Here is a 21,800-nt window from a genome sequence, read left to right as displayed (position 1 = left end):
CTAAAAATTCTTTTATTGGTTACTTGTAAAATCTTTTCTTTGTTGGTCCTTTAGAGTTTGCTTACCCTTTAAAGTCCGTCTTACTTTCTTTACCAAGTTTGTGGTATTCTTCGTACTGTTGCTGGTACAGGCCTCCCTTACCTCTGAGGTAATTCCCAATACCATTGTTGGTATTCCCCTCTCTTCCCCTTCCTTTCTTCTTTATCCTTTGGGTGTTTCTTGTTTTACTAAAAAAAAAATTATTTTCTCTCTGTTGTAGGGTGTATCTTGTTGATACCTTTTGTGTATAGTAACGACAGGTGCTGTGACTGTATTTTCATGATGACTGATAAAAAGGGAACGACAGGCTTCAAACCGTGCAGTAAAAAAATGCCAAATTCAGTCACTTGTGTTTATTGTCTCAGGGTTAAACATTTGAAGATTGATCCTCCTTGCGACATATGTAAGGGCTTTAGCGCCTGTACTTTAACGGAAAGAAAAAATAAACTGATTCTTAAGGCTTTCTTAAAACTCCTTCTTTGGAGGCTATTTTTGAGACTTGAGTGCTCAACCCCTCCTAAAAAATAGCACAAGAAGAGAAGCCCTCATCCCAAAATTGGTTAAATCTTCTGAACCAAAGACAAAAAAATTGACACCAGAGATCTCGGCACTGGGACCTTCAGCCCGTTCTACAGTGCCGTCCTCTATCAAGAATCCTCAACCAGCAACTACAGTGCCGCCCTCTGCACCAATACTACTACCTTCTACTGCGGTACCATCCTCGGCACCAATGCTGCAAACACCCCCCACGGTACGTCTTGACTACTGAATCATCCAGAATTCCATCTTCCATGGCAACAATACCGACATCCCTTTTGGCACCAGAAATAGTTTTTACAACTGCGGACAGTGCCCCCCCCCCCCCCCCCCCCATAATCTTGCTGGTCCTTTGACCACGGTGTCGAAAGATGATGTGTTGCCCCTGAACCGATATTTCCCCATTGGCGGATCCCTTTTTTGGACAGCAATACAGCCCCTTTTTAGAATGCCCCGAGTCTCCATCAGGGATGTCAACCAGCTTTTGGAATTCGACATAGTGAGACTTGTGGATGAGCTATTGGCAGCCAGAGGATTCTCTACTCCTGCCAAGTCAGCCGAGCCATCCTCTGGATCGTGACTGAGCTGTCAGCACCGTGACCCCTAGTACGGCACCTGTTTTTCTTCGGCACCATCTACTATGGTTCCTGCAGTCTTGGTGGCACAGAGTCCTCCTTTGGCTCCTTTCTTGGAGGTGGGCTCGTTGGTGTGGGGTGGGACCCCAGTCCTGATGTTGTCTTTCTTGGTTCTGGGCTCCCACTCCTCTTCAGGCAGGCCCGCTTTCCAGGGCACTCACCTCTGCAGACACACAGCTGGTCCCTTCAATGCCAGAGACTTATGTTTATATATCCTCTGAACTGCAGCTGACGCAGTTCACTACTTTAGGACATCGAGCGCAGGAACTTCAAGACACCCTTCCACAAGGTACCCGCTCTTCAGAGTCGTCCTCAGATGCCACTGTTGTGGAGGTACCACATAAGAGATTGTGTAAGAAGCATGTGGACTCTCCTGAGGAGTCCCTCATTGAAGATACAGACTAAGATGAAGGAGAAGGGTCCCCGCGATTGCCCCCTGAGGATGGCTTATTTGGAGATGAACTGGAAATTTTAAAGCAGCAGGGAGACTGGAAGCCCACCAACCCTTCCTCTGAGGAGTCTGTATTCTTGCTGGCTTTCTGTGCTTGACCCTCTATTTCTTGGCTGACTCTGCCTGCAGGCGAACTAGTCCAGTTAGTTGTGCAGCACGCCTGGAAGTATCCTGACACCATTGAGCCAATTCCCCAGAGACCAGACAAAATTCTTTCTCCACCAGAGGACAGTCCACACTGGTCCAAAGGCCTACCAGTAGACGCTATGGCGGTGGCCACTAAAAGTGTTTGCTGAGGAGGGCCATACTGTCCATCCCTGAACAGGTAGTCACTGGTGATTGACAGGTTAGGGAAGCATGTGTTTTCTTTATCAAACTTTGCCATCCAGTCCTTGAATTACTTGGCACACTTTACCAAGCTCCAGAGAGACCTAATCTTAGAACTCTCGGGAACCTTAGCAGGAGCAGTTTCTGATGATGTACATGACAGTTGTCTCAAAGCTTGCAAGCCTGGAATCTAAATCTAACTTGTCCATGCAGTTGATCTCTCATACTACCGAATGGGGCAGCTAGAACAGCGGGTGCAGGTGTTGTCATGAGACTTCATGCCTGGATGCGCCTATGTAATTTTCTGGATCCTTTTAAGTCTTCCTTTCTCAGTGCTCCAGTGGAAGTTTCTCTCTTTGGCCCGAAAGTGAAAGACACATTGGCCAGGTGTGAAATGGATGGCAAGACCCTGTCTGCCATGGGCATACATTTTTCTACCCCCCACTGACCTTACTCTAGGAATCAGAGGAGTGGTAAGATGTGGTACAAGAAGTCTCAGGATCCTTTCTTTGACACACATGGCGAGTTTACCCCCCCCCCTCCCCTGGGGCAGAGGAGTAAACTCATTTGGAAGATGCCCCTACAGATGCAGAGGGGGTCCACATAATCAGGAATCCAGAGATTCGTTCTCTGGACAGCCCTATCAGCGCTCCTGAGGAGCAGCCGGATTTGCTTACCCCTGGAAGCAGTTGGGGGACTATTTTCTCTGCACCACTTTCCCCTGGCAAAAGATAACCACAGATTCTTGAGTGCAGAAGATAATTGTCAGAGGTTATCACATGCCTTTCAGTCTTTACCCAAGGCCACTAAGTCACATTCCTGATGTTTCACCCAGTCAAAGGGAAGAAGCAGCTCAAGAAATAAAAGCTGCTTCCAAAAAGTCATCCAAACAGTCCCACCAGACCAAATAGGATCCAGATTTTACTCAAGGTTCTTCTTGTTGCCAAAAAAACACACTGGATTGGAGGCCAATTTTAGACCTCAGCATCCTAAGCAAATTTGTCCACCAAACAAAATTCCAGATGGTCACGGTTCAGTCTATCCTACCTTTTCTAGAGAAAGTCGATTGCATGTGCTAGATAGATCTTCAGGATACATATTGCCACATAAAAATGGACAGATGCTCCAGAAGATTCCTCTGCTTCTGGCTGTGAGCCACTCTTTATCAATTCCAAGTGCTGCCCTTTTGGTCTCTCTACGGCCCCCAGTGTGTTCACCAAATGCATGGCAGTGGTAACAGCTCACTTGAGACCGCAAGGATTCCGGGTGTTCTTGTATTTAGACAGTTGGCTTCTTACCACCCCCACCAAGCATCTGCTGGTTATAGCCTTACAGTACACCCTAAAGCTAGCAAAATCCTTAGGAATCTTGGTAAACAAGGAGAAGTGCAAGCTGACCCCTTCTCAGACTCTGGAATTCTTAGGGGCAACTTTCAATACTCAGTCTTACCTAGTCTCCCTCATACTTCACAGATGCGAAAGACTGAGGTCTCCGCTCCGGGTGATACTCTTTAAGGACAAAGTTTCAGCTTGGGCAGTCCTTTAGCTACTTGTTTCAATGGCAGTATTCATTATAATCATTCCCCTGGCAAGACTACACATGAGGCTTCTACAGTGGCTTCTATTAACACAGTGGTCTCCTTTGACTCATCCTATGTCCTTTCAGATACGCATAACAAATCGATGCAAACAAGATTTGTTTTGGTGGATGAAGCCAGAAAAAGACCTGTGGAGTTGTCCTTTCTCCCTCTCTCAGCCCAAGGCCATAGTGATCACGGACACTTCCCTAATGGGTTGGGGGAGGCACTACCAGGGACAGGAGGTCCAAGGCACTTGGTCACCCATGGAGGCCAATCTGCATATCAGTGTTCTAGAACGGAGGGCAATGCTTCTAGCGTTGCAAGCATTTCATTCTGCCCTTTCATCAGGGACAATTGCTATCCAGTCTGACAACAGTGAAGTGGTTTGGTATATCAACAAACAAGGAAGAACCAAGTCCTACCCGTTGTCGAGAGGCCACGAGAATTTGGCAGTGGGCGATAGCTTCCAACCGCTTTCTGATAGCAACGCACATTCCCAGGGATTCCAGCGTGATTGCAGACAAACGGAGCAGATGTATTCTCCTGCCTCACGAGTGGTCCCTCAATCCAACCGTAGCGGCGAAGATCTTCAGTTAATGGGACCAGCCTTTCTGCCATCTGTTCAGATCCCCAGTAAACCACAAATGCAGAAACTACTTTGCCTTAATTCCCTCGCAGGGGGAGTCCCCGAGGGATGCTGTAATACACAATTGGCGCACGGGACTTCCTTCTGCTTTCCCTCCCCTTTCCCTGATCCCACAGTTTCAAAAGAAGGCCCTTCAGTTCAGAAGCAGAGTAATCCTCATTGCACCCTCTTGGCCTCGACAAGTTTGGTTTCCCTTTCTTTGGCGTCACCTAGTACACCTACCATGGATTCTGGACCCAACTGCGGAATTGCTATCACATCCACAGGGGTTGATGCATCCGAACATATCGATTCTCAAGCTGACAGCTTGGTTCCTCCACTTCCAGTAATTGCCAGGCAAAATAACCCATCCTCCCCTGTATGTAACATTCTTCTGGCCTCCCATAAACCATCCACCAGGAAACTTTATCTCGGCAAGTGGAAAAGATTCATAATTTGCTCTCTTGAGAGAGAAGGAGAATAGATCTCTTTTCAGCTTTGCTTACCTCTGTACTGGACTATTTATTGATTCTCCTCCATTCGGGAGCTGCAGCTTCAACTATTCGAGTACACCTGGCAGCTATCTCTAACTTCCACAGTGGCTTCCAGGACTTTATCCTTGATTTCCCACCATCTCTGTAAAACCTTTTAGAAAGGGGTCATGCTCATTACTCCCTTCAAAGAGCCAATTGAACCTTGGAATTTGACACTAGTTCTTAAATCCTTGACTCATCCTTTCGAACCTGCTGCCACTTGCAATATAAAGTTTATATCCTGGAAAACTTTATTCTTGGTAGCTAATTACCTAAGCAATGAGAATATCTGAATTGCAGGCCTTGTGCATAAAACATCCTTACATAGTTTTTCATAGACAAAGCATCACTTCAGACTAATCCCACCTTCTTACTCAGTTATTTCCAATTTGACCATTAATCGAACAATTGATCTGCCAGTCTTCTTTCCAAATTTTTCTAACAAAGGAGAATACTCCCTACATTTGCTTGATGTGCATAGACAATTGGAATTCTAATTGGACAAGACTAAATCACAACGAAAGTCTGACCAATTATTCATATCCTTCTCAGGACCTAAATTGGGAGAATCTGTTTCCAAAGTGACTATCTAAATGGTTCAGAGACTGCATTTGCTTTACCTATCAACAAAACAAAGCTCTTCTAACAACTAAGGTCAAAGCGCATTCAACCAGATCAGTTGCAATATCTGTTGCTTTCCATGTAAGAGCTTCCATGGATGACATTTGTGCAGCAGCAACATGGGCTTTACCCCTCATACCTTTATCACTCGATACAAATTGGATTTGGTCTCTAGGAGGAGAGCTTCCTTTAGTTCGGTGATGCTCGGGAATATCCTTCCATAGGGCCTTCCAGGAAGTAAAGTAGGTAGGGACCCTGTCCCATCAGTAATGAATGAATGAAGATTAACATTATCAGATAAAGAAGTTATGTCTTGCCATAACGTTCCATTTGTGTTGTTGATCTGCATTTATTCATTACCTCCCACTCACCATCCCCTTTCGAAAGACTTCTGGAGGTTTGGATTTGGTCCTATCTTATAAGGAATTTGCCCAGACAAAGCCTCTGCTTTTTCTTTTTCTTTCTTTCTTACAGGCAAACTGTATCTGAGGTGATGGACAGGGGGGCACTATGATAAGCTTAGCTCGCTAGCTTTTTGGCAGGCACGAGCTTGTTATAACGGCCGACTCAGTTCTGAGGACTGAACCGACACCCATCAGTAATGAATAAATGAAGATCAACGACACAGATGGAACGTTATGGTAAGACATAACTTCTTTTTAGAAACTACACAACAGAACATTCTGTTATTGTTGTGCTCACAATCTTTCTAACCACTTTACAGTTTGTTCGTTTTACTGCTTACAGCAGCAGTTATATTTGTCTTCCACTCCCCCCTTTACCAAGTTGTAAAATGATTGTACTGTTTATAATGATGTTTACAATGACATTGCATTGGAACTGAAACTTATTTTGCTAAACCTTTTATATCTGTAATGCCTTTGCTTTTTTGCATTCAGATTAAACTTTAGTTCAACTGTTTAACCAAGTTTTAACTGTATTTTAGCATTACTTAATAGTATGCTTTTAGCACTCCACATTTCCCTTACCTCATAAGGTGTTGCACAAGATGGATTTATTTCATTTTTGTTGTTTACCTTAGTGCTGTGTTGCTTCTCTGCTTATTTTAATGTAAACTTGTATGAATATGTATTTTAATTAAAGCTTGTAAGAATGTTGTGGAGTATAAAGTGCAATTTTTTGGCCCCCTTTTCCTATAGACTGGCTTGTCAGTTGCCATAACTCGAACCTTTTTGTTCCCCAGTTAGGAGAGGGGAAGTTGTGCAGCTTTTATTTCAGTCCATAAACAAAGTGTTTTCATTATGTCCCATCCATCCACCTGTGCATTCCCACATGGTCCCAAGAAAATGGGTGTACAGTGGGGTGTTAGAAAGGTTTGTCGCCCTGTTCCATAAGTTCCCCACAGTTACGCAAACTCCATAAATACAGATGCCTGCATTTCTCTTTCATTATCACCATGGTTTGTAAGCAGACTGCATATCCTTGAGCACATAATCCCGATCCTCCCCTTTGGGAGGCCTTCAGGCATTGCTTCATCTTTCTTTTCACTCCCCAACCTGATTCTCCTGCATCTAGGTAACTACTTGACCCTGGGTACATAGTCCAAGATTCATTCCTCTGTACCAGTATAGTCATAAAGGTTTAAATAATGTTTTGCTATTTTGCGTAGTATTTGAGCTTAATTTCTATGATAGATTGAGGAATACAGCAAACAGGATGATTCAAGAGTGTACAGCCACTGCTGTTCCATGTTGAGAGGAGTTAGTTAAGCTGGTTCTGGTGCCTTTTGAAAATGCCCTCTAGCTACCTCCCACAGGTGGTAGGACTAGTCATTGGATCGTTGGAGGTTACTAGGCTATTGGCTCTGAGGCCCTTATAAGCCTAGCCAAGAGTTTAGCCCATGTTTAGACAAGTCCCTGTCCAGCAGGGACACAGGTGGAATCCCAGGGATATATTTTCTGTTTCCCATCCAGTTATCCAGGTTGCAGTTAAAAAGGGATAATGAGGTACTCTGCTTGATGTGATGGAGTAGTCTCTGGGACACGAATCTTTCCTGCCAACAAGTCCTATTGATATCACAGACCAGGTTGAGGTCGCGCATATGGGTTGCTCGAGTGGAACTTGACTTGCGGATATGCAGCAGTCCCATCAAGGCGGGGTCTGAGATTGCTTTATATACCAAACAGAGGTCACCCCTAAGGAGTCTGTATGAAACTAAGTAGAGGGACAGGGCTTTAGACTGTCTATGTAGGGCAGATGACTGAGGCCCTGGATTTTCCTAATGAGGAACTTCTGTGGTATTTCCAGCTGCTGCATGAGCTTTGCGAGGTACATGCCAAAGGGGACATTGTACTCTGTAATTGGCCTTGTAAGAGAAGAATAAAGGGATGTTGTGTCATCTTTGTCCCTGGATGAGATACCCTTACTCATGAGGTGGGTCATGTAGTAAGCTTCCCATACAATGGAAGCAACTTGGTGATCAAAAGTCAGGTTGCTATCAACCTAGGTGCCCAAATCCCTCACTACTGATTGTGTACTTAGGACATTGTTATTAATGTGATAATATGTGGGGATGTCACTCTCCCCAAAGGGGATGATGCATTTTTTGGCACCCAGCTTGAGGCCATGTTTCTGGCACCAGTCATTTGTTTGGGTGAGACCCTCTTGGAGGACATCCACATCCCTTGGGGAATTGATGACTGTGCCTAGCTTGCAGTCATCTGCAAACTTGGTTAGCCATAGTCCACTGGTTTTGGCTGCACTTCAGAGAAGTATATCCCAAATAACAGAGGCCCCAAGACCGATCCCTGGGGTACACTGCTCATTACAGGTCATCTGCTTAAGGTGGCTTTCCCTATTTTAATTAGGTTGGTTCTATCAGTGAGCCAGTTTCCTGCCCATCTGATAACATATGGATTGATGCCTAGTTGAGAGAGTTTATCTACTATGCCTGAGTGGGAAATAGTGTTGAAGGCTTTGCCAGGTCAAGGTAGGTAGGTAGTGTGGCACAGTCTTCCCCTCGTCCATGGCTTTGGTGACTGTCTCAAAGAAGTTGACCAGATTTAACAGACATGACCTCCCCTTGACAAAGCCAAACTGTGTGGGGTCGAGGGTTTGGAGGTTACCAATGCCCCTATTAATGAGGTCCATGATAATCTGTTCCATGGCCTTGCAGATCAGGCTAGTTAGACTGATGGGTCTGTTATTTCCCAGATCGGTGAATGCTCCGCCTTTGTGTAATGGGTTGACATTGTCTATCCTCCACTCAGCTGGGACAAAACCGGTACTCAGGCTTTGGTTGAATAGGGTGCCTAATAGTGCTGCAAGTTCATGCCTGAGTTCATGTAGGATGCAGCCAGGGATGTTATCAGGTCCCATGGAGGCTGTATTTTTTGCCTTTGAGAGGGCAGTGATGACCTGTTCCCTAGAAATAAGGGTGGGGGACAGGTACTGGGGGTGTCCTGATTTACTGATGGGGGGGGGGACAGATGGGAGAAGTTTTCACTGAATCTGTCATCCAGTAGATTGGCTATATCTACAGCATTTGTGTATGTGGTTTCCTTGACCACCAGTTCTGAACAGATCTGGGTGCTTTCTTTGAGACTTTGGACATATGTCAGGAAGGCCTTATGATTGTCTCTAGTAGATGTGGCCAATTTGGACTCAGAAGTTGGCTTTAGCATATTTCACTAGTGCTCTTATTTGCTTGTTCAGGCTAAGGAGAGATTGCTTCCAATTTGGCACCCGCCCTTTCTTGGTCGTGGACAGTAATTTTTTCCTTTTGTTATATAGTTATAGTTTTTTTATTGCGGATGTCCACCAAACAGGTGTACTCTTCCTTTCGGAGAATGATTTTGTCCTGTCGGATTTTCCTGATTCAATGCATCTATATAAATGCTCGTATAGTACTTTGGTGTAGACTTGGACATTGGTGCCAGTTCCTACAGTGGGGGAGGGGGCTGTGAAGCTGTGTGTACCTTCCCTCAGGAGGTTGTAATCAGCTTTGGAGAAGTTTTGTGTTTGACCCTAGCTAGAGGAGAGTCAGGGAAGATGGTAACTTCAAAAGTGACCGCTTTATGGTCAGATCTTACCAGGGAGGATGATACTGTAGGGGTGTTACAGTGCTTACTCAAGTTGGTTAATACCAAGTCCAAGATGATATCACCCCTTGTGGAGGTATCGACTAGCTGTTCCAAGGCATTTGTATTGATAAAATCGAGGAATCTCTGGGCATTTGTGTTCTGGGATGAGTAGTTTGGAGGAGGAACTGAGGCATAGCTAAGATGCTTTTGAAGGATTGTGTCCTCTAGCATCCTTTGGGATGCTAAAGGATAAGCACGAGACTGTTGCTGGGGAAGGGGAAGTCTGGTTTATCCTGCTCAGCTTCCTGCCATGGGAACCCTCACTAGTACAGGTGAGTTTACAGGATGTATGGTTAGTGTTCTTTGCTTCCTATTCTTTTGAAATTCAGTTTGAATTTGAAAAATATCTTTCCTGATACTATGTATTATTTTAGCAGGCCTTTAGCATTCTGTCGGTGATGTTTATTGCATAGAGTGAGTGATTTTAATACACTGCAGTTTATGAACCAGTTTGAATTCCCTTATACTATTTTGCTATTTTTTTCCGTACTCTTCAATTGATGCTTTGCTAGCTTGAATGTATGGAGTTTTGCTTTTGGTCTAATATATATATTTTTCTTCCTCTTTTTTAGTTACCAGGATTCTTTGAACTTTTGGTTGAATATTGCAGAAGATGCCTGATTGAAATTTTTAATATACTTAGAGAGTATGAAGTCGGAGATCCAGGTCAGGAAGCATTGTTTGTCGAAAATGCTGTTAAAAAAGAAAGCACTGAGTCCAAAGTTGAGGAGTGTGGTACTGAAGAGGAGCAGGAGGATGATGAGGAGGAGGAGGAGGAAGATGAGGAAGACGAAGAGGAAGAAGATGAGGAAGACGAAAAGGAAGCTGAAGAAATGGAAGACCAAGCCAGTGTTGACAGTGACAACGATACTTCAAATAGTGACATGTCACAAAATAAACCCAAACAAGCTAGTAAATTTGACAAGCTGCCAATAAAAATTGTGGAAAAGGACGATCTCTTCGTTGTTGACCGCTCTGACAAGCTTGGCCGAGTTCAGGAATTTAACAGTGGTCTTCTTCATTGGCAGATTGGTGGGGGTGACATAACTGAACACATACAGATGCACTTTGAGACTAAACCCATAATACCTCCACGCACTAGAGCATGTTTTCCAAGCTCCCCAAGAAAAGAAAGAAAAAGGAAAGACACTGAGGGGAATGATGCATGTTTAATAGAGAAACATTCTGAGAAAAGCATAACAGCAACTATAGATGATGTGCTTTCAGCTCGTCCAGGGACTTTACCAGAAGACAGTAACAACAGGTTATCGTCAGAGGTAGAAGCTGGAAAGTTTCCATTTGTCATCCACCAAGGTAAAAGTCACAAAAACATCAAGCTACTGGAGGATGAGCCAAAAAGCCATGATGAACTCCCTTTGTGTACAGTAGCTGACTGGCAGGACTCCTTGGCAAAACGGTGCATTTGTGTGTCAAATATTATTCGGAGTTTGTCTTTTGTGCCTGGAAATGATGTAGAAATGTCTAAACATCCTGGCTTAGTGTTGATCCTGGGAAAGTTGATCCTTCTTCACCATGAGCATCCGGAGAGGAAACGGGCACCACAGACCTATGAGAAAGAAGAGGAAGACAAAGGAGTTGCCTGCAGCAAAGATGAGTGGTGGTGGGACTGCCTTGATGTCTTAAGGGAGAATGCTTTGGTTACATTAGCCAACATTTCTGGGCAGTTGGACCTATCTGTTTACCCAGAAAGCATTTGTTTGCCAATTTTGGATGGTTTGCTACATTGGATGGTGTGCCCATCTGCTGAGTCCCAGGATCCTTTTCCCACTGTGGGACCTAATATTGCCCTATCACCTCAAAGACTTGTGCTAGAGACACTTTGCAAGCTCAGCATCCATGACAGTAATGTGGACCTTATTTTGGCAACTCCTCCTTTTAGTCGTCAGGAGAAAGTATACGCTACAATGGTTAGGTACGTTGGGGACCGTAAAACTCCTGTTTGTCGAGAAATGGCCATGGTTCTTTTATCAAATCTTGCCCAGGGGGACACAGTAGCAGCCAGAGCCATAGCTGTGCAGAAGGGGAGCATTGGAAATTTGATAAGCTTCTTAGAGGATGGTGTCACTATGGCCCAGTTTCAGCAGAACCAGCATAATGTTATACACATGCAACTTCCACCTCTAGAGCCCCCCAGTGTGGACATGATGTGCCGGGCAGCCAGGGCCTTGCTAGCTATGGCCAAAGTGGAAGAAAACCACTCAGAATTCCTTTTGCACGAGGGCCGCTTGCTGGATATCTCTATATCTACTGTCCTGAACTCTGCAGTGGCCTCTGTCATTTGTGATGTACTGTTTCATATTGGGGAGTTATGACATAGGTTGGAAACCAAGCAAGTGTGAGTGGAGACAGAGGTCACAAATACTGGGCTGATTTGGGTCTTATTTATCCAACATAGCAAGAGTAATCTTTGTTCCTTTGCCCCATTCACTTTTACCAATTGGGATTAACAAAAGTCATAATGCAAATGGTTATAAAATTAATATTTGCTGTCTATGTGTATAAGGACTTTTTAATTTTTTTTATTTTAAATTTTTTTTACCAAAGTTTCTGTCTAGTACATTCACCAACTGGCTATCTTCCAAGAAATTCCTTCAGGATGTTTCTTTCATGTTTATACTGCATATTTTGGAAGCAAAATAATGACTTAAAATGTTAAGGCAAACCTTGTTTGATGGATGGAATGCTCTTTTTTTCTCATAAGAGTTGCAGATGGCTGTAAAATTCGAAAACCTCTATCCACCACCAAAAGTGCTGTGCAATAGAACTTGGTAATCTAGGTCTAGAGGATCAAAGAGGTGTCAGTAGTCATATAACATATCAATTTCTCCACAGGAGAATGCTGGGCTAGGCTTTCAATTAAACAATAAAATAAAGTATAAAAAGTTTAAAAAGAGATTTTGAATAAAGTATAACATAATTTGCTTCCTCACCAGTGCTGTCATATCTGCATCATTTTTGACCTTCCACAGTATGACAGTTTACGGTTACTTTTACTCATGTTTGTCTTTTTCAGAGAGAATATCAACTTTTTTTCTTTTCTTTGCTAATGGCCGTGTTGTATATAGAAGTTGTACATTCAGTATACCCTCACATTTTCTTTCTTTTTTTTTTTTTTTTTTTTTTTCTTTCTTTTAGTATAAGATTTAGATTTTCCATGATGTGGTTACTACAAAGTGCTGGTAGTTTTTAATATTTCTATTATTTGGGCCATATCTCCAAAGAGGGTAATGTACAAGTTTCTGTATGTATAAAGTTGTGCTCTATTTCGGGAGAGCAGCTAATCATGATCTGCTTCATAATCAAGGTGTGGAAATGGTTTGGCTACAGGTTATGATTAGAAATGGTTAAAACTTAAAACACAACTTCAAAGATTTTTTCAGTGATGCGAATCGGCATATTTGTATTTCAGATAATGTAGTTAAAACTTGATGTAAATTCCTCCTTTTCCTCTGGCTTAATGAATATCATTTATTCAGTATAAATCTTTATACTATATGTTCCACATGTTAAGAATAAATGTACATTAAATCTTGTTAAGCATTGTGATGGGTATTCTTGAACATTTTTAGGTGGAATGCACTTGCCATATCAAACCCGCGTTTTAATTAGTGAGCTGGTTTCTTTTTCTTTTCTAATCCTTTACTTACTGTAAAAACTCGACAGTCCTGCAGACTTGTAGGAAGTTCATGTTGCCTGAAGCTGGTCCACGAAATAGGTATGGTTGGGTGTATGACCAACAATTGTGTATTCCTCAGACTTGGAATTCATGTACTGTTTGCTGCTGTTATTCTTCCACGTTTTACATTCTTGTGTATGAGAGGAAAACAAATGGAGAGCAGTAGCTCAAGCTATACTTAAAGCAAGAATGTGATCCTTATGAAGTAGTAGAATGCAGACGCAATACCATTCTAATCTGTCATTTTCAAGGCACACCTTGAGTGTAATCCAGTCCTTATCCGGTCATAATTATTTTGTATGGAATGGCTAATTCAGCAGATAGGTATCATTTGCATTGTTATAAGTCACACGTGCCAGCTAGCCAAGTCACCAAAACTGCAGATTGCTTTAAGAATGATCTGTGAAAATAGATGTCTGGCCTTCAGATAATCCAAGTTAGATAACCACTGACTGCTCTCTCATTAATTCTGTTTCTGTAGTTAAATATTTGGAGTGCTTTAGCAGATTTTTTTTCATTAATTTTGGGATAGAATGACTACCAACATGGAGTCAAGAGAAAGAAATATATAAATGTATATTTGTAATATGTATACATGTGTACTGTGTGTATATTTCTTTGCACCACTCAATTTTTTTGTGATAACTCAACAGACCTACAAAAAGTCAACAATCTTAATATCACATTGTGGTTATGTATCAAACACTGTACCACATGCACCAGTTTACATTGTCACTGAAACCTTTAGGGCATGCCCTGTCTTGAACATTGTAACAGCAATCAGTGCTAGATTATGCTGTTAATATGGGATTTCAGGAGTTAAGATGCAGCCAGTTTGCACAAGGCCGTTTGTTTAAGCAGCTTGCCATAATTTGTACTGTTTCCGCACAGCAGACTCACACATGTACACATTTAACTTCAGATACTGTTAGAGAATTTTTCCCCCGCATGCACTCTGTTATGCTTAAGAAGATAGTGTGTGCTGTGTTTTACTGGTGTGTGAAGATGACTGTTGCCTGCAGTGAGGTGTGTGTAGGTTTTCACAACTCGTTTAACCACAGAAGTGTTAACATGGTGAACTTGCCAGTGAATGATTTCCGGTAGCTAAGGTGTAGTTGCATTATACCAACTGTAATGCAACATCACCCTGGTTATTGCTTTACACCGTTACACCTGCCTCATTACAGATTATACAGGAGCCATGCTATATTGAATCCAGTGAGATTCACTTTATTAATTTAATAAGTGAACTCCTGTGAATTTTTAGGAAGTGTAACATGCTGGAGAGCACTTGAAACGCATTTTTAATGTTTTCCCTTTTTCATGTTATGACCTTTTGGCTTCACTTTCACATTTATCACTCAAAACATCTTACAAATGGATTGCATTGTACAGAAGTACTGTTGTTGTTTTCATGAACCCAGTTGCGTACCCATTATTTTTTTGCTGTAGTTTTTTTTTTAGTCATGACCCAGTTATTTGTACACTGATAGTCTCTGATGTGGAAACCCACTGAACTTTGCAGATTCTGTATCTAGTGCTGATCGATTTCAGTTCTGTGTACCTTAAACATTGAAGAAAAAGATGTACGTACTGCGAGTACAAGTGTCTACCAGATTTGAGCAATGTCTTGTTCAGAAATATGTGCCTTTCTTTTTAAGTAAAAAGTGTTTTTCACCTCCCCCAGTTTTAAACATATAGGGGTGACTTTGACATGAAAGAAGAGTTTCTAAGACTGTTTATATGTACAAAATATTTAGTTTTCTTTGTTGATGTATATATATGTATATATATATATATATGTATATATATATATGTGTGTGTGTGTATATAATATATATATATGTATATATTTAGTATGTATTCGCTTGATACCAGTTTGCTAGAAAAACGACTTAGGAAGGTACTGTGCCTATAGATTAATGTGCTGGTACTTGGGTGAACCATTTGAAAGCTGTTCTGAAAGCAAGCACGTAAGCACTTATTTTTTTAAAACTTTCGAAGAACAGCCATTCATTTCAGTAGCATGTCTAATAACTCTGACTACTAGAGTGGTTTAAAATGGCCTAAATAACTAAATAAAACAAGTCCTCATTGTTAATTTGTAGTACAAATGTGAGAGCAAATGAAAGAATGTAGTTTTGAAATTTTGTACAGAAGCTTTTTACTGCAAACAGTTAAGTATGCAGTGATGAAATCATTGTACTGTTAAACAGGAATAACTGAAATGAAGACCGTTATAAAGGGCATTGCTAATAGGATAAAATCAGTGGTGTTGCATATATGTACATCAAATATGTCTGTAAATGTTTGAATGACAAGCAAAAAAATAACGCACCTTTTGTTTACAGTATTTAAAAAAAACTGCTTATTTTTGTACAGTGTTCCTTGTTGCATGAATTAACTATGTAGCATCTTAACTGTGGCATTAACAGGGCTGAACATTTTTATATACCTTTCTGATGGGGAAATGCCTGCCTGAGTACTTTGTCTTCATTTTATGCTGTGAAATTAAAGTTGGCTATAATAAAGGGGGGAAGGTGACTGACAAAACCCTCACAATGGGGGCTGGGTATGAGGGAGGTTTCTCTTCAGAGAAATGTATTGGTGTGTTTGCTGTCAACGAATGACATGGTGACTTAGTAATGTTTTAAGTCATATTTCGCAGATTGCTGTGACTCCCTTTAAACTAACTCATAATATCAGTCAGCAATTAAAAATTATGTGCATGTATGTAATGTGTGTGTGTGTGTGTGCGCATCACTTATACTTGTGTATCCTTACAGGGACTTGTGCATTTCCACACCTGGGATGGAGGCATCTGTTGAGTCAAAAGGGGAACCGAGTCCCTCATCTCTTGCCCCCAAAAAATGGTGCTGTGTGGTATATTTTGACAAGAATAACTTATTTATATCGTAACAGCTGCAGTGTTAGAATTTTTAGATCTGAAGTAGTTGACTTCATTCGATCATCAACCTGTGAGTATTCTTATCAGAGATGGCAACTTCACCAGCATCTGCTCTGAGCTCCAAGCTCCTCCCCTTACCCATAATACCCCCTCCATCTCCTTCCTTCCCTCAGATCTTGTTTGCCACAGCTTGCCTAAGTATCTTGATCTCTGAGCTCCAGGCGTGGTGAGTTATTTTCGATAGGTTTTGTACCTTTTGGGATAGTGTTAGGTAGGGTTTTCTTACCTTGCCCTTCCACCCCTTCGCTGTTGCATCGTGTTCTACCAGAAAAGTTAAAATTTAGAAAGCTTAAAAGTTCTTGTTTCAAGTGTTGTCATGTTTTGGGGCCTTGTGTTTTATCATGACTGATCAGCAGAAGCTGGTGTTTCATAAGTGCACAGTGTGTGGCCACATTTTCTCCCCTGCGGACGGCCACACACTGTGTGTGGTTTGCTTGGGGGTTCCCCATCTTTCTTCTGCTTGCACTATTTGTGACTGTCTGAAGAAGCCTAAGGGTGAAAGTGCTAACAGTTTTATACCAATAAACTGCTTGGATTTTATACTACAGTTGGTGATCGTGTTTTGAACTGATTTCTTGCATTTTAGTGCTTGAGGAGTCTATGTTCTATCAGCCGTCAGACCCAGCGCATGGTGGTGTTTGTTTTTTACTATTTGTGAGGTGTTTAACCCCAGGGCCCTGAAGGACCATAGGGCAAAGTTAGTAATGAAGGGACTTCTCCCTGCTATGGAAGCGGCTGTCTCCACTTCGTCTACAGTCACGGCTGTGACTGCATATTCCTCTGCTACTCTGTCTTCCCCTCCTTCCCAGGCCAACCTCCTGCTAAGGGGTTTGCGGATAGGGAGCACAAAAAGGATAGAGAAAAAGAAAAAGCAAAGGAAAAACAGATGGAAAAGACAAAGGAAGAAGGAGATCCCTGGATCGGTCGGATCTGGCGGGTCCTCCTTACAAACAGTCAAGGGTGTCCAGGCCTTGCACTCCCCAGCTCCATTCGCCTAGATTTTCTCTGGAGTTTGAGGAGCCTAGATATTCTTCTAGAGCCTCCATACATCAGCCCTCCCGGCCTGTGTCTGTGGCCTAGTCGCACTCCACCAGAAGCTTGAGTGAGGCAGAAATGGGCAAAATAATGCAAAGGTTTATTAGCACACAGATTCAGATGGGGGTCTTGCCAGTCCCCCCTTTCCCACTGGAGTGGGGCACTCACTTCCCTTTTTCACCCTGATAACTCCTTCTCCAGTCCAACACCCAGTATCGGAGTATTTGGATCCGAGAGGTCCCAGTGATAGGGGGTCGGCATTGATGGTACCAAGTACCTCGACGCCGGCCGTGACCTTGAGCACGTTGGATCAGACTAGTTCAGATCCGAGCGGCTATCTGAGCCAAAGCCTGGGCGTCTCATTCGAGGGGTTGGGTTTTTCTCTGGTGGCACCGACCTTCTCGGGTCATGGCCCTCTCCACAGTTTCTTGGCTTCGTCAGATCCAGGGAGAGCAGCGTCTTCTTTAGCTTCCCGGGAGGCTTGCTCTCCCTCACACTTCAATGTGGTGTTAAGGGTACTCCCCAGCGGATCAAGACCCCTGACCATCTCCTCAGATTCTTCCCCAACTCCCTCATCTCTGGGTGTGACTTCCGCCATTTTTCCCATTCAGGGACAGCCCGTGTTCAATATGCCCCAGACTGTTCTCGAGGAACATCAGGCAGTTTACGAGTCCTCTCCGGAGAGTCCCACAGAAGAAATTCCTCGCAAACAAATATGCAAAATGAGGCACCTGGACTCCTTCCCAGAGTCCCCTCACTGAGGACACCGATTTGGAGGAAGGGGAAGGTTCCCCCCAGATCACTCCCCCGAAGATGTCTCCTTTGCAGACATCATAGAAATCCTGCACCAGGTCTGCAACCAAACCTTCCTTAGACAGGTCGGTGTTTCTGGTGGCCTTTGGCACAGGCCTGTCTCCTTCTTGGTTATTCCCCCCTGCGGATCCCTTGGTTGACCTCATTACCAACAGGGCATGGATGGAACTAGACACCATGGAGCCAATCCCGAAGCGTCCAGACAAAATTCTGAGTCCTCATGTGGAGAGGCCCAGCTGGAACAAGGGGTCCCCAGTAGACGCTATGGTGGTAGCAGCTGCCACCAAGAAAGAACTAGCTCAGGGAAGTTCTACGTTCCATCCCCCCGACTGAGAGTCCAGGACAATGGATCGTTTAGGAAAGTAGGTATATGCTTCAGCTACCTTTTCTGTAAGGGTGCTTAATTACTTGGCCCATGTCACGCGACTGCAGAGCAACCTCGTCAGGGAGCTTACTGAGTCACTTCCGGAGTCCATGTCACCAGAGGATAAGCGAATATTCTCCATGCGAATGGCCACTCCCAAAATGGTTTCTAATACGGCCATACATCTCCTTTTGCATGCCACTGAGGGAGCAGCAAGGATGGCTAGATCTGACATTACCATGAGACGTCCTGCCTGGCTCAGGCTATGTCAGTTCTTGGAACCCTTTAAGGCATCCTTCGTGAATGCCCCTTATGATTGTTGTTCTTTGTTTGGGAAGACTGTTCGTGAGACATTGGTCCAGAGTGAAAAGGACAGGAAGACACTATGTTGTCGGGATCTGCTTCTCAAACACCCAAAGATCATTTTCGAGGAATCAGTGAGGGAAAAAGATGTGGTGGTTCCGGAAGTCTCAGTATTCCTCAGACATTCAGGACTCATCCCTAGAGGCAGATGGGGGGGGGGTGACCATAAAGACACTGGCCCAGAGGCAGAGGGTCTGAGAAATTTCAGGTCTCGAACCATTCTCGGACAGGCCTGCACAACAACCCTGAGGGGTTGCCCGACTTCTCAGCTCTGGAGGCAGTCAGGGGTTATATTTTGTTACACCTAGCAGCATGGGAGACCGTGTCAGCGAACCGTTGGGTGCTCCACATCATATTCAGAGGGTATGTTCATCCCCTATCTTGTTTCTCCCATTCCCCCAAAACACCTCCCAGACATTCCACCAGTGCAAAGGGAGGTGGCAGCGCTCGAAATAAGCCAAGAAAATGAGTAATCCAGCCAGTTGCCCACTATCAGTCTGTATTAGGGATCTCTTCCACGATGTTCATGTTTCACTGTTGCAGTCATCACATTTGGGGTTATCCCTGCCAGGGTAGCCCTCGGCCAGCCCGAATACCAGAGACTTAGTATTTCTGCATCGGTTGCTGTTGCTTCAGGACTGATGTCAGGTCATCAGTAGTGTTAAGTAAGGCAGCTGACGCCATTATATCAGTCTTTCTTGCCGAGGAGCCCGAAGCAAAGGTAGTTCGCATGAGTGCCGGTCGGCCACTACCTGAGTTCGTCTTCCGAATTGAATCTGAAGTCTTCTAAAGCTAAGTACCCCGTTGGGGATCCTTTTTACTTGGTCTAACCGATGTCAGAAAAAGTTAACAATTGTCTAGCCTGTGGAAAGCAAATACCACACCGAGACTTCCATTCTTACTGTGTCACTTGTTTAGGCGCAGACCACGACATCCCTTGCTGTCGCTTTTATGCTTTTAACACCAGAACTATATGTTGCTGGGCCCTTTATTGTAGCTAGATATTTTCACTTACCGTCCTCTAATTCCGATATGGCTTCGGTAAGCCATCTGACAGCAGATCTTCCGAAAAAACGTAAGGATAAAGACAGATCGCAAAGGTCCAAACCTACAGACGCTTCCGTTAAGCTAGTCGTCAGTTCTCCGGTCCTCAGTGAGGTGCTTTCACAGCCCCTGATGCCCGCTTCTGTGGATTTGCAGGTCACTACCGAGACCCTTTTCGAGTTTGGTATGCTGCAAAACTCTTCTTCGACTAAGTATCATCCTTTGGTTGTCTTGGATGAGTCCGGAGCCGCTGAGCAGCCACCGGCTTCTGAGGAAGTACTTCGCACTACCGATTCTCGACACAAGCCAACGGCTTCTTTCGCGTCTACCATTCTTTTGAAAACTACCAACTTTCTAAGGCCCAGGGTATGAACCACACCTAAGAAACTGACCCAATCTCAGGCACCTGCTTCCTTGCCTCAGTCTCAGATGCTTTAAATGGAAGACCTTATGCTGATCAGGGGAAGCCAAGCTACCCCTTCCAAAAGGGAAACAGATCTGTCCCCAGTAGTTTTATCTGAACAGGAGTCTGATGACTCTGATGCATCTGAATATGAAGACATGCAGCCCCTCTCTGCTTATAAGGATCCTGATGCAGAGGAATCCATTCCTTCAGCCTCTTCACCCGACGATTTTTTCTCTGGGGAAACGCTTCATACCTTAAGGGAGCATTTGCATTGCGAATGTCAGGACTACCCTCAGTCTAAAAAGAGACTCAGAGAATTCTTAGATCTTCCTCAGCACAGACCCCTGGCCATTCCCCCACTCCTGAATGTTGTGGACGATATTTTCCTGGAATCCAGTTTGACTGCTGGCACCCTCCCTCCTGCTCCTAGAAAATCTGACCGGTGTTGAGTCCCTGACTCACACAAATGTCTCTCCAAAATGCTACTGCTAACCCTGAGGTAATTTCTCAAGGGCCTAAAGGAATTAAAGCAACCTTTGCTAAGAATCCCACCCCCTCAGTTAGGGATTCCCGAGCACTAGACAGATGGTGTAAAAACGTTTACACCTCTGCTACTCTTGCTATCAGAGCACTAAATTGTCAGTTCCATATGCTAAAATTTCAGCAACATACCATGGAACTCCTCAAACAAAGTGTCTACCTTTCCTACTTGTGCAGAATCTAGAGTTACAAGAGTTCATCCTTTCTGCAAGTCAAGTAACTAAGCACACATTACACTGTGGTTTTGACGCCCTAGAAGCTTCTTGGAGGGTAGCAATTACCGGTTCTGTCCTTAGAATGCATGCTTGGCGTAAGGAACAGCCCTTGCCAGACCATGTCAAATCTAAATTATTGGAAGCACCCTTGCACAAAGGCAACTTATTTGGCACCAAGGCAGAGGAGGTCTTAAAAAAGATGGAACAAAAAGCTAAATCTATGCAGACAATTAAGGATTTTCTACAGGTCCAGCCACCCAGGTTCAGCAGGCTTTGCCCCTCCAAGCACTGGTCCTTTCCCACCCCCACCAGGTCAGTTCAGCCCAGACCCGGGGAAGCAGACCCCCCCCCCAGACAACAGCCACAGGGAATGCAGAGATCAATGCAGTGCAGATGTTCTTCATGTTTCACTGTTGCAATCATTACACTTGGGTTATCCTGCTGGCAGGCTGCCCTCAGTCGGCTTGAATTCCAAAGTCTAGGTCCGGCGTCGGTTGCTGTCCGCCTCTTCCCTGACATCAGTGCACCAGGGGTATAAAAGATGCAGCCGACACCATTTTCTTCAGTCTTTCTTGCCGTGTGGTGCCCGAAGCATAAGCAGTTCGTAAGTGCTGGTCGGCCGACTCCTGAGATTTTCGTGTTCGAATTTCAGATGCGAAGTCTTCATTAAAAGCTAAGTACCCTATTGGGGAAACTTTTTACTTGCAACAGACCGATGTCAGAAAAAGTTAATTGTATTTCTTGTGGGAAGCAAATACCTCATAAGGACTTTCATTCTTACTGTATTCCTTGCCTAGGCCCTGACCATGATGTTGCTAGTTGTCGGTTTTGTACAAGATTTAACCAACGCGCTATTAAGTGTCTGTACGATTTTGCTTTTCACTATTTTGGCAGAAGATTTAATT

At 43.8% G+C, this 21,800-nt stretch overlaps 1 protein-coding gene across 7 annotated transcripts in view; it reads left to right on the top strand.

Annotated features, from left to right (window-relative positions):
• ARID1B (AT-rich interaction domain 1B) overlaps positions 1 to 13,008 on the top strand; it is a 1,953,609-nt gene extending 1,940,601 nt beyond the window's left edge. For all 7 annotated transcript variants that reach the window (XM_044063533.1, XM_044063501.1, XM_044063506.1 and 4 more), the window contains one exon: positions 10,023 to 13,008. In XM_044063533.1, the coding sequence (XP_043919468.1) occupies positions 10,023 to 11,783 (1,761 nt within the window). In that variant the 3' untranslated portion in view covers positions 11,784 to 13,008. The remainder of the gene's footprint in view (positions 1 to 10,022) is intronic.
• Positions 13,009 to 21,800: the final 8,792 nt, after the last annotated feature.

Source organism: Protopterus annectens, chromosome 1.part0 (genome assembly GCF_019279795.1).
Source record: "Protopterus annectens isolate FY-2018-M chromosome 1.part0, PAN1.0, whole genome shotgun sequence".
NCBI lineage: Eukaryota > Metazoa > Chordata > Ceratodontiformes > Protopteridae > Protopterus > Protopterus annectens.
This window is presented reverse-complemented; position numbering and strand designations above follow the sequence as displayed.